The sequence below is a fragment of the Zea mays genome, chromosome 5, assembly GCF_902167145.1.
Source record: "Zea mays cultivar B73 chromosome 5, Zm-B73-REFERENCE-NAM-5.0, whole genome shotgun sequence".
NCBI classification, from domain to species: Eukaryota; Viridiplantae; Streptophyta; class Magnoliopsida; order Poales; family Poaceae; genus Zea; species Zea mays.
Window position 1 is genome coordinate 24,815,891 of NC_050100.1, and position 13,255 is coordinate 24,829,145.

Here is a 13,255-nt window from a genome sequence, read left to right on the forward strand (position 1 = left end):
TAAATATTGTACTTCTAGCGGGAACAGATTCCCCGCGGGGTTCCCCACGGGGATAAATTCCCCGACGGGGACGGGGATGGGAGAAAAAGCTCCCCCGTGAGCGTTCGCGGGAACGGGGACGGGGAATTTTTGTCCCCGCGGGGACGGGGATGGGAAGCCATTCCCCGACGGGAAAATCCCCGTTGCCATCCCTACTCGGAGTCGGAGTCCACCTTAGGCCTGCAGGTTCGGGAGCCCCAAATCCACACTCAACGGTACACCCAGGAACTTGGAACACAACGCAAGCGTTTCTGAGATTAAACTGAAAGACCACTCTTTTCCTTCTCATTTTCCTTACTTCACAACACAATGACGCCACGGAAATTATACAGCACGACACACTGACACTGTAGAGAGGGTAAGACAACTATTACAACTTATGGCTATATTACTGCACATTTTACTGTGACGAGATCTACATGCTGTGTACTGTAACTCTGACGGACAAAACCACGTCACGGACAAACCTATCGTCTAAATCCTTTTAGCTACAGCAATTTGGGTGGAGATGCATCAGTCACCGCAAGGAGGAGTTCTTCAGCGACCGAACGGTCATCACGAGCTGCTGCCGCTCGCCCTCCACTTCCGCGAGCCTCAGGCTAATCGCCGAGTACCGCTCGTGCAGCTCCTTCAGCTCCTCCTCCACCGCCTTGCTGCTCTCCTTCAGCGAGGCCAGCTCCTTCGCTGCCCCGTCCGCTGCGGCGTTCCTGACATGGATGAGTCGTTTTGCCAGCAGCAAATAAATGTCAGTCAGTCGGATGGCCGTGGTTCATGTGTTTCTGAACTTGAAAAAAAAGGTGCATCAGTGTATGTGTCAGCTAAAGTTTAAATTGTCGATGTAACTACCTCATGTCATGCCCATTGCAGTCACCATCGTCTTCACCCTGTCCGTTGGTGCCTGGCAGTGCAGCAATGCTCCCGGTGGAGCCGGTATTGTGCTTCATGCGCTTATTATTAGTATGCGGATTGTTCTGAAAAAAAACAGCACTTCGCGTCACTTTCTGGGGACCGAAGTGTATTATTACAGTCCAGTAAGCAGTCCTATGTTAAGGTCCCTCAGCGATGTAAAGCAATATGACATGTTCTCATCAGTGGGGGGCCATGTATGCAAAAAAGCTTTATTCCATGAGCTATGATGATATGGGAGCCGGTGGATAGAAGTAAAGAATTTTTTTTGTCTTCCCATGTGCAAAGACAAAGAGACAGAAATCATGACATTTTTCTCACAGACATGTGCTCATACTTTTGTTGATGCTTTGTATTATCGATTGCTCATTCTACTGACATGAATAGAAAAAGGGAGTTAAAGCTACTGGTTTAGATGGCAGTCAGGAAGCAAAAGTTGCAAGTGTTTATGTTCCTGTTTTTAGATGGTTTTTTTTTTTTTTGCAAATAATGTTTGTGAGTGTTGCTGCTATTGACATCTAAATTATCACAAGATTTTTAGGTTGTAGACATGCCCAAAAGAGAAGAGTTGAAGAGTATCCCAGCATACAAACCAATTAAAAAGGAGAACTGTCTGCACTGGAACTGGAAACATATTTGCTTTGCGGAATTTACCTTCGCGTCTGAATTTTGGCCATTTGCCTTTGCCCCTTCTTCCCGGGTCTCAAGGGATCTTCTCAGCTCCAGCACCTGAGAGGCAAGGTTATCTTTCTCGGACTCCTTCTTGGACAGCGAAGTCTTCAAGTTGTCGCACTGGAGTTTCAGTGACCCAATATCTATTTGCAGTTTTCCAATTGTCTCCTCCTTCCTGTCCTTCAGACATTTTAAATCGTGCAGTTCGTCCAGATGCGTCTTCACTTGGTCTTTGAGAGATACAAGCTCCTTATTTAGTGAAGTGATCTCAGCAGTCTTGTCTTGCAACTGCATGTCCTTTTCACTGATTCCGGCCAGTTCCTTGTCTTTCTGCGCGTTCTTTTCAGAGAGGTCGTTTCTCTCGCTGGATAGCTCGTCGATCTTGGCATTGAGTAGGTCCATTTCTTCTGACAGAGCATTCAGCCTTGCTTCATCGCATCTTTTTTGGTCATGGAACTCGTCACTCTTGCTTTTGAGCTCCGTCAGTAGCCTGTCTATCTCCTTTGACTTGAAATCCACTAGGGTTATTAACTGTTGGACCTTCGCCCGGTGCTGATCCTGAACTGATCCAAGATCTCCTTGGGCCTTCTGCAGCAACTCTTCTAACTGGCTCTTCTGCAACTGCAGCTCCGCGACCTCTTTCCTTGCTTGCACAAGGTGTCGTTCATTCGCACTGAAAGCGGAAGATACCTGTGAAGACAACACCTTGAATTCCTCCTGAAGTCGTTCTGCAGTAGCTGCATTGTTCCATCTTATCTTCCTCAGAGAATCCTCAGCCTTAATGGCCCGCTGCTCTTGTTCCACCTTTGCGCTCGTTATTTCTGCTATGTCAGCTTCAAACTTTTTAGCCTGTGTCTGGAGCTCATTATCCAAGCTCTCAACATTGGCCTCAAGATCACTTATAATAGCTAAATGAGCCGAACACTCATATTGCATCCTTAGCTGCTCCCTCAGTTGTGCTTGCTCCAGCCTCGAAGACACGTCATGGTTCTCTTGCTTTAGAATCTCATAATCAAGTGCAAGTTGCTCCATTTGCATCTCGATATCCTCACGGTCTTTCTTGTACAACTCGATTTCATTGCTCAACTCAAGGACTTTCTTTTCAAGCTCAGAGGTAGAGATGTCATCACGCTTCTTTGCCAGTGCATCCAGCATAAGCTCATCTTCCTTCTCTTGGTATGAACTCGTTTCAGATAAGGCTAATTTCTGTCCAGAGTTGTGCACATTTGACAGCGCATGCTCATATTCTGCCTCCTGCTGATCCTCCTGTGTATCCTCTTGCAAAATGGAAATCTCTCTGTTTTTTTTATCCAACGACTCATCAAGATCTTTCACAGCCAGAAGCAGCTCAGAGTTGGATTCCTTCATCTTTTGAAGTTGCAGACGAAGATCTGAATTTAGATTCTTCTCATGACTCAGATCTTGCTTCAGTTCTTCAATCTGTGACCATGGGTCATCCCCATCTGAGAGCCGTTTCTCTGAGCCATTTGAATCATGGATCATATTCTTTGCCCCTCTGAGTCTTTCACATTCTCTTCTGAGTGCATCCCTCTCCTCCCTCAGGCTACTCATCTCCTTGAAGAGATCTTGCCCACGCCGACTCTCCTTCACAATTTGCTTTCGGAGAGTCTGCAACTCCATATCTGAAACATCCACTTTCCTGGTTAAAGTGGCTATCTCACTTCTTAGCTTATCTACATCATCCTCTTCCCCTCTTAACCCTGCCTCACCAGAATTGCTTGTTGACCCATCCGTACTAGCATCAGGAGCTGAGCTTCCTGACCAGTCACCAGAACTGGTCAATGGGTTCCTCACGGTGCGATTGTTGGCAAATGGCGAGAGAGCATTGCTACTATCCTGAAGAAATGAGTTGTGTGTGCTTGCGCTAATTTTGGGGGTATATCGCCCAGAACTTCCATCTGAACCCGACACTGAGACGGCATCGAAACTGCTGCCATTGTGGAGATGGCCCACTGGATCAGCAGACATAGGCACATTTCTTCTTGATGGAAACCTCATGTCTGGCGGTTTTCTTATCAACAATCCATCCTGTACAAGGAAGATATCAACCATCAGAAGTACACAAGAAAATTAAACCACGTCTAGCATTTTTTGTTCAGTTCTAAAATGTTCTCATCTACAGTCTACAGGCATGAGAACAGATAAAACTTAGGCTCCATTTGCCCCTTTCTATTTTGTAATGTTCTTTGTATGCCAAAAGCCCTCTTTCTTTAGCAATCACAAGATGAAACAAAGCAACCCAATGATGATGAATCCAAACGAGGAAAAGCTCTAAAGAACTCCCCAGAGACCCACTTACTTGCACAGGACTCATCGCATCCGCGGCTGCTCTTGCCTTCTCGCTGTCCTCGTCCTCAAACTTGCTCAGCTGGCTCTGCAGCGTCGTCCTCCTCTTTGGCGTCTTCGCCACCGCTGGCAGAGCGTCGCCGTTCTCGCCGCTGCCACCCCGAGGATAACAGCAATCAGTAACCAAGCAATGTCCCAACCAAGCCAATGCTTAAGGCTCAAACCACAGTGACTACAAAACTGGTTGAGATGACTATATTCCCTCTATTCCTAAGAGCAACTCTAATAGTTCTCTAAACAACTCTCTAAATCTTAAATTTAAGAAGTGAGTAGAAAATTGCTTCTCCAATGATTCTCTAAATAGACTTGCTAAATTTAGTTAGTTGCTATTCAACTCTATTTACTCTCCACATTTAGCAACTCGATAGTAACTCCCTAAATGATGTTGACGTCAATTTCTTCACAGTGGCGTGATTATTTTTTTCCCTTTCCCACACAGTGAGGTAGCCAGGTATAGCACACTCTTTTTTCCACTTTCTAGCACAGTGAGGTAGCTAGATCAAATACGTGTGACACAAGTTTCTCCTTCACCGTCAAACCCTATTGTCTCATAGGTTGCGCCATCGGACCACCACTCCTCATAAGTCATGTCGACCGACCTTTTCTCTTCCGCCCTTGACATCCTCTGCTCTCAACCTTGCCGTCAGCCAGATTTGATGGGGGTAGGACTGCCAAAGCTAGATTCAAAATCGAACTACTCCCTAAATATGAGCAACTATTGAAGACTAAGTTATTTTATACTTCCGATGGCTATTTAGCAACTTGCTAAACATGATTTTAGCAAGCTTTTTTATGAAGAACTATTGAAGTTGCTCTAAGGCTCAAATAACAATGCAGCAGCGGCAATGGCTAAATCTGGCTGTGGGTAGATTAATCCACCACCCAACCCACCTCGCGTCGTCTCCGCACCCACCGGCGCCACCCACCACCCGCTGGATGGTCACCTGTCACAGGAAGCGAGGCACCGGCGAAACATCAAAATCAGAAAATCGCGAGCACGTCGCCGTCGCAGATCACAAGAAAACGGCACAAGCCTTTAAGGGATGCGAGGGAGAGGGAGGGAAGAGAGCGGAGATGGCGATGCTCACGTGCAGCAGCGCACCGGGGCTGCCCTTGAGCGGGAGCGTCACCACCGACGGCTTCAACGCGTCGGCGTACTCCGCCAGGTTCACCGTGGCCTCCCCCAGCAGCGCCGCCTTGCTCGACCCCTGCACCGACAGCATTGCCCAAAGTCAAGATCGACAGGCGGAGTCACGGTCGGCGGTTAATCACGAGTTGGTTAGAAGCGGGCGGCGGCGGCAGGTCGCTTACGGTCTCATAGACGAGGAACTGGTAGATCTTGTCCTTGCCGGTGGGGAGCTTGGTGGCCTCCATGACAGGGGCCGCCCACCGGCACGCGCCATCGGTGACCTCCGCGGGCTCCGACCGCGCCGTCGGCCGGCCAGCGTCCTGCGGCGTCACCACCACCACCATCGCCTCCCATCCCAGCTCGGGCACCTGCGGCAAGAACCACCCTCCCCTCCCGTCACGCGTCAATCAACAGCAAAATAATAAAACCCGAAGCAGAGCTTCGGGGCTACGGAGCGACTGAGCCGTGCCTGCGTGGCGTGGAACTGCAGCTTGAACACGGCCTTGGCCCTGCCGCCGCGCCACCGCGACTTGAACATGTCTGCAAGAACGACCTCCGCTCCCTTCGCCTCGCCCGCTGCCGCTGGGCTAGCTAGCTAGCTAGTACTCCTTCACGGGTCCGTCCAGCGGCGGTGGCGGCATTGCAATGCGGCGCGCGGAAGAAGCCGCCGGGCCGCGTGACGCCACCAGGGTTGGCATCGCGGTGCGATGCGGTGGTGTGATGCGCTGCTGGTGGGGGTTAGTTGGAGCGCGAAGACCACCACCACATGGTGGGAGAGCAAGCATAGAGGCAGGGTGAGGTCACTGCAGCTGCAACCGAAGCGAGCCACCGAGCAGGCAGGCTTGCTTTGGGCAAAGGCACGCAGTCACGCACGCAGCCAGCAGCAACGAGGCCGAGGCAGAGGCAGTGGTGGGAGTAGTAGATCCAGCGAGAGAGGAAGACAAAAGCAGAACAGAACTCAACTGAGCTTTCTCGCTATACAGCTTGGCTTTCTCGTCCCTCCTCACGCTCTTCCCCTCTCTCTGTGATCTGGCGATTGGGGGAGCTAGAGAGAGAGATTAGATTGAGATGAGCGGCAATAAAACGGAGGTCAATTCTTGTGTGGGGAGAACGGAAGAGAGAAAATCGAATTGATTTTTTTTGGGTCCACAGGCGTGGGGAGGAGGGCGATTGGTTTTCGGTGAGAAGTGACGAAAGTACTGCAGCGTTGCTACGGATATGCTGCGGCCTTGCCGTGCTGCCTGCTGCCTGCTGCAGTACTTTGCCACGCCATTGCTTGAGTCTGGGTACGGCTGTTGCTCTTGTCATCCTTCTGCCTGTCTGCGGGATGTTCTTATTTGTTTGTTTATTTATTTATTTATTGAGCTCCGCGTCACTTAGATTTTGATCCATCATCCGTGGAAAATGGAGGCAGGACCATGGCATGTGACGTGAGGAACTTACTGCTTGAGAGTTGAGACCAAAGATTCTTACTCCAAATAGTCGGATCTGGCTTGTTCGGTTGGTTTTAATTTATAACAGTCTTGTTGAGCATAGAAAAGTGCCGCGTGGACGGACGGTTCACGGTGACGACGTGGATGATCCGTGCATGTGCAAAATTAGTTAGGGTTCTTAGTTTTTTTTTGGAAATTGTTAGCTAAACCGTATGATTAACTCGGGAAAACGACTTGTAACGAGTCGTCCAATATTTTGTCTGGACCGTCTGATATTTTGTCCGGACCGTCCGACTTCCCCTGCCGGACAGTCCAGAGCCATAAATGAGGGTCGATTTGCTTGTCAGGAGATACAAGTAGACACACAACCATTTCCTGTCAATACAATAGAAACCACGAGCAAAAAGGTGTTGGTTCGGCCCGAAGTGGCCGATAAAGGCAAAGACAAAAACATCATCATTGGCGATCCTCGCACGTCAAATATAACACAAGAAGAGATTGCTCGGAAGGCTCCAGACAGAAATACTAACAAGTGCGAAGGCGCTGGGGCATGCTCAACCAAACAGCCGAGCAAAACTCCTTAACTCAAGCATCGTGAACTGTCCGGCACCGGCGCACGGACGTCCCCGGTGCTCATGCGGATGGTCCGGCCGGCTCAGCCGGACAGTCCGTCAGCCTCTACACAAAGTAAGGAAGGGATGTAAGAGCAAAACTAACATAACGCACATAGTAGGCTAATAAAAGCCGGCACTAGTTTCATTTAAAAAAAAATACAAACTTGTCCATCCTCTCTCTGCTTCGTGTGTTTCCTCCTTTGGTATACACTTACACACCGTCGGACTTTTCGCGCGTCCTGAAGAAAAAAATCCGATAATCTCTTCTTCCAACCGCCGTAAGCTGACTTGTGGGGCCCTAATTTTACTTGGAAACAGTGTGTTTGCGTTGCGCATCATCGAACGCTGCGGTGCTTGGCTGATGATCACTTCTAGTTTCATTTTCTTTTTTCTTTTTACTTCACACAGTAAGTTACTGTTCGGGTCAAAGAGCGACCGATCCTGATCGCGCCTAGGGTAAACCAACCAACCAATTTGGTACTGCAGATCCCCAAATTATAGGTTAGGTTAGCGTGAGCAGATCAAGCCAATCGCAGAAGAGGAAAGAAAGATGTCGAGCAGCATCCTGCTGTTGCCCGTACAAGATTCGTTTCGTCGTTTATTTTGGCGGCCCTTGCAGCAGCAGCAGCTCCCACGCCGTCGTCTGATCTGATCCCTCAGTCCCAGCCGACTCCGTACGCGGGCTAACTAACTACTACTTGCATGCAGATTAGAGATGGCAATGGGGACCCGATCCCCGATTCCCCGCGGGGAATTCCTCTATTAGGGGATGGGGATGGGGAAGAAACTTCCCCCACGGGGATATAAACGAGGAAAATTTATCCCCCGACGGGTAAACGGGGATGGGGACGGGGAAGCATTCCCCATCCCCGTTCCCCGCGGGGACCCGTTAAACTTGCACGTGACTATGTTTTTGTGTACTAGTTAACGACAAAAATAAATAATTACCTTATCAAGAGACCACTAATTGTACAAATGTGTTCATTTTGATGTATGCATAATGATTTCTTATATCTGACAATGTGTATAAGTGACAATATTTAACATTAATAGCAAAGTACGTATGTCTTAATTGTAATTTAAACGGGGATGGGGATCCCCGTTGGGGATTTATCCCCACGGGGAACGGGGATGGGGAAGAAATGTTCCCCGCAAGCGTTCGTGGGGATCCCCGCGGGGAAGTTTTTTCGTCACGGGGACGGGGATGGGGAGCTATTCCCCGGCGGGGAATTCCCCGTTGCCATCCCTAATGCAGATGCAGCAGATGGATGGATTGGTCCCAGCCACGATGGTCGATGGATCATCTCCTCCAACCTCATCTTGCTTTATTGCCCCGGCTCAGGCTAAAGTGTAGTAGTACACTACCCGTTGGCGTGTGGAGGCAGATCAATTCCGGTCGGGGCATGCTTGCTTGTCTGCTTTTAGTTGGGAACCATTACAAGTGTAGGTGTTGTTTTGAGAAAGTCTGCACTGACAGTGTCAGTCGTCCAAGTCTAGACGTACGACGATATTATGCCAGGAGCTGAATAAACGTACAGCGCCCTCTTCGAAAATTTGGGTTCCGTAAGGCTGGCCGCAGTGGGCGACTGGGAACCTTTTTGAGTGTACGGTACAGTTGGAAAACGCTGCAGCGAAGGACTCGATACGTGACGCTATTATCCAGTAGAGCAACTGAAACGCTGAATAAAGGGTTCTACGATGGCAACCCTATGTACTGTCGCACGCCAGCTGCTTCTGCCTCCCGCCAGTCGCCTCCCGCCAGCTGCTTGCTTGCGTCGCTGGATAATAGGGTGGGGATAAAAAAGTGTAAGGAAAAATGATAGAATATGGGGTAGTTGGTATAGGGTAGATATTTAGGGTGAATATAAACGCGGAGTATTATAGGGTAGAGTAGAGAATCTCGCTGACAAGGATGAAATATTCCTTTTAGAGTAGAAATTTAGGGTTCCACGAGTGCGGATAGCCTAAGGGATGCAGCAGCGACGCAGACGACGACGGAGACGCAGCGGCATCCACACGCAACCGGTACGGAGACAGCAGCGCCGGCGCCGCCGTGCAGGTGCAGATGGGACGGCCGGGGAGCGCCGGGAGCTACTAGCGAGCAGTTCCATGGCCCTCCTACTGAATAATTGTCGATTAATTAAGGAGAAAGTTTTGTGCAGGGGACTGAGCAGTGTTTTTAAAAGCTGATGGATGGTATAGCTCCAGCCGCGCAACATCCGTGGATGGATGGATGGGGTGGACCGGTGGAGTAGAACGGTTATTATCAAGCTGCATGCGAGCGTGCCTCTGCCGACAGTGGTTTTTCTGTCGGTTGATAGTATCAGCATCTGCCCTCATTTTCACTGTGCTTCGTACCCATCGTGAAATGCCCACATGAGCCAAACAAAAAAAAAATAGGCAACTTATATAAAAAAAAACTGTAACCATTTGTAATATAAAATAAATACCTCATATACTAACTTTTATAATATTTTATTTAGAGATTTATTTGATAATACTATTTATTATTAATGTGATGAAGTTAAAATTTGGGCTATATATAGAATGTCATAGTTGTATCTTCTGCGGACCTACATGGATTATATAAAAGAACAAGAAAAAACACCTATTCCGAGCATTCATGTGTGTCAGAGTAACAATATACCGCATGATTAGTTGGTTGGTCGTCTGCCTCCCGGTCCGTGGCGTCCCGTTGACTTTACGCAACGCGTGTTTGATTAGCTGTAGAGGAGGGTGGCAGCCTGCACCTGCACCTGCAGCGTAGGCTTTTTTCGCTTTTGTATGCCTACATGTGCGTAAGCGCGTCTGTCCCGTGTTCTCAGCGGTCCGGGTTAGCTCGAGATCGGTGCTCGACCAGCGACGGTCCTGACAAATTAGGGGCCCAGGGCCAGACTTAATATAGGGGCATTCCTCTTCCTTTTCTCAGAACCGGATGGATACTTTCTAGATGACATGACTATATGCTGAAATTAAAAACAAAATTATGAACTGAAGCTGTCGCTTAGTTAAAAAATAAACTTAAAGAATATTACCGATTATGCGGTGGAGCGCAGGCTGCGCAGCAGGGCCGCTAGGGCGCTGTGCAGGTCCGGGCGTCCGGCCGCCGGCCGGCGGCGTCAGGGATGGCGGCGGGCCTGTCCTGCTGGCTGCTGCTGCGATTCTGCGAGACGCCAGACGGCCGGATGCAGCGGCTCAGCGCAGGCAGTTCGACCGGACTTGAAGGCCAAACTGCAGTCTGCAGAAGCGAAGCGACGACGTTTTGTTTGGAGTTCCGACTGCTCTGTTCGACTTCCGTTCCGTAATCTGCTGGACGCCTGGACTTCTGTTCCGTGATCTACTGCTTGCGTTGCGTTCTGGCCGTTTTAATCTGACTGCTCTGCTCTTGGTGTCAGGTGTGGGGCCCATCCTTCCCGGGGGCCCGGGGCGACCGCCCCGCGCGCCCCCCCTCAGGGCCGTCGCTGTGCTCGACACCCAGGCAACCAATCACATGTTATGTGTACAAGTAGTCATACGTTGTCAACTGCATGGACACGGAGTTGCTAAGAGGAGCACGTTCATTTGGACTAGTGTTTAGTGTAGCCTCTCCTTTTCGTTCGTGCTCTTTTGCCATGTGAATATCTGATGGACCAACGGCGACGAACACTTGCTCAACATCGTGGCTTTGCAAAAAAAGAAGAAGATACAAAATACATAAGCTGCCAAAATACATTCCACATCAAGAACAAAAAAGGAGAAGACCAAACACACCTTCGTAGTGTGAGCCTTAAAATGGGGGAAATACAACTGTCCTCTCATGTATCAAATTGAAGATACAGTGACAGTGGTTATTATCAAATCAAGAAACTGTGACCAAATAAAGCAGGGGTTTCGACGAAAGACAGAAAAAAAATTGGACAACAAACACACAATTGAGCTTCTGTCAGACTTTAATTGATATTACGATTCCTGCAGCATTTTCAAAAAACAGAGAACAACTATCTCATTAAAGTTTAATAAACACATTGAAGAGTGGGGCACACCTGCAACTTTTGTCCTGGTATTCATATCCAGTCCTTTAGTACTCCATATCCTTGCTGCTGTTGGGATGTTGCACAACCCAATAAAGATTAGCTAATATTATTATATTCACTTCCCCAAGGACGTAAAATATTGGTGTACTGTTCCACTTTATTTTTGGTCATGCAGCTTTGTCTGCCCCGTCTGTTTTCCTTTAACAAAACCATAATAATGGAGCACTAACTTCTCCATGAACGAGCAGAAGGTCTCTGGAGCTAAAAGTTAGCTGCTAAAATTGGTTATAAGACTTCAATCTCTAATTACACAATTAACAAGTAGTTTATTAGCTGTCTTAGGCTAGCTAACAATTTATTAGCTGGCTATTTATTAAGGGGATGTTTGAATGTACTAGAGCTAATAGTTAGTGGTTAAAATTAGTTAGAGACATCCAAACACCCTAGCTAATAGTTCAAATATAAGTTATTTTTAGTAAATTAGTCAATAATTAGCTAGATATTTGCTAGTTAGCTAATTCTACTAGCAATTTTTTAACCAACTAATTATTATCTCTAGTGCATTCAAACATCCCTTAACTCAAGAGATTTTCCAAAACAGTGACTTAACATCAAAAGAATACGACTTTTTTTGGGCGCACGTGACTCGTAATTTTTTCCACGCGGAACAAAAGAAAGGCGTGGAAAGAAGTAAAAGTCAAAGCGGTAGGCGTGGATTTCTTTTGAACCTTTCATCGTCGCGGCTGCAGTCATACAGAGGCAGTAGTTGCTGCCAGCCCAACGGTCACTTTTCCAACCGTCACCTGGCGGGTCCCACCCACTTTTTCTTCTTCTTCTACCGCCTGCTGAGCGGGGTACTCTCTGCCCCCCCCCCCCCCCCCCCCCCCACCTCGATCTTGACGTCTTATGATTTTTCTGCATCTCATATTATCGTGAGTGTTAGTATTTGGAAAACGACGGGTCACCGACAGTACAGTAACCCCCTCGCCCCCACCTCTTTGACAAATTCTGACGATCTGCTGTTGGCGGGGTGGTTGCCGAGTATGGATTCGCAAACGTTCTTGTAGAACAGCACGAGGAGAAGACAGAAGGGGGGAGGGGGTGTCAGGGTTTTGTTTGCAAACGCAAGATGTCTTTATATTCTTAGGATTGTTATTTTGACACCGCGAGAAGCAAGGTGTTTTTCGTTCTTTCTTTTTTTTCCTTTCCGGAAGCAGCAGTGGTCGTCAGTACTACATATCCGCCTTCAGAACTGATGCAAACTCAATGTCTGACCAAAACCGAACTAAATTAAATTAACTTTGGCCGAGTCCATAAAAGCAAAAAAAAAGGTTTTGCCATACTAGCGTCGTCGGCGGGCAAGGCATTGAAGCGGTCGGTAAGCTGGCACCTAGTAGTAGTAATAATAATAATACTAGAAAAAAAGCGCCCTGTCGGGTGCTCTACCATCTGAATCACGCCGTCATCTGAATCACCCCAGGTAAGGCCAAAAAACCAACCTTAGAGTATTCAAATACACTTGAATGCATGAGAAATTATTTAGTGTCCCAAACAATCCAGCTAAAGTAAAATAACCACTTTTAGATATAATACCTTCTATTGCCTGCTAATCACTTTCCTCAAGTTCATTCATGTTGTGATCATATATCTCCAGAACATTACACAAAGAGGACTCAAATCCTAAGTAACAAACAACAACATGCCACCAATTGTGGATTAACTTGTGAGACAAAAGAAATATCTAAAAAGCTAAGCTCATAGATGTTGATTTGCAGCGGGGCCTGTTCTTCAACCGGCAAGCTCCAAAGATACTCTGGTAGTGCATCCATTGCCTGCACGATCGACTTCGTTCTTAATCTATGCAGGAGCAACTCAAACATTTCTCTCCTGTCTTCTCGCAAAAGAACGACATAAACATTAAAGTGTTAGTTATTAGAAACAGCCCTTATAGACAGATAAATGTATTATTATAGTGAAACAAATCAAACCCAAAGACAGTGCTTGTTATTTGCTTGTTAAGCATTTAATTGTGAGTTTTACTTTAAGAAAATACAAGTTCATTTCCTTGTCTGGGATCAATTA

General features: G+C 47.7%; 1 protein-coding gene across 2 annotated transcripts; it reads right to left on the bottom strand.

Annotated features, from left to right (window-relative positions):
• Positions 1-291: 291 nt before the first annotated feature.
• LOC103626126 (nucleoprotein TPR) lies at positions 292-6,487 on the bottom strand. Of its 2 annotated transcripts, XM_008646513.4 has the most exons (8): positions 5,583-6,487; positions 5,296-5,481; positions 5,073-5,192; positions 4,876-4,928; positions 3,938-4,076; positions 1,600-3,666; positions 886-1,010; positions 292-746 (listed from the first exon to the last, which is right to left on the bottom strand). In XM_008646513.4, the coding sequence occupies exons 1-8, from the start codon at positions 5,649-5,651 to the stop codon at positions 557-559; spliced, it is 2,949 nt and encodes a 982-aa protein (XP_008644735.1). In that variant the 5' UTR covers positions 5,652-6,487; the 3' UTR covers positions 292-556. The 2 variants fall into 2 exon arrangements, with proteins under 2 accessions (XP_008644735.1, XP_020393820.1); XM_020538231.3 differs by lacking the exon at positions 4,876-4,928.
• Between the last annotated feature and the right edge of the window lie 6,768 nt (positions 6,488-13,255).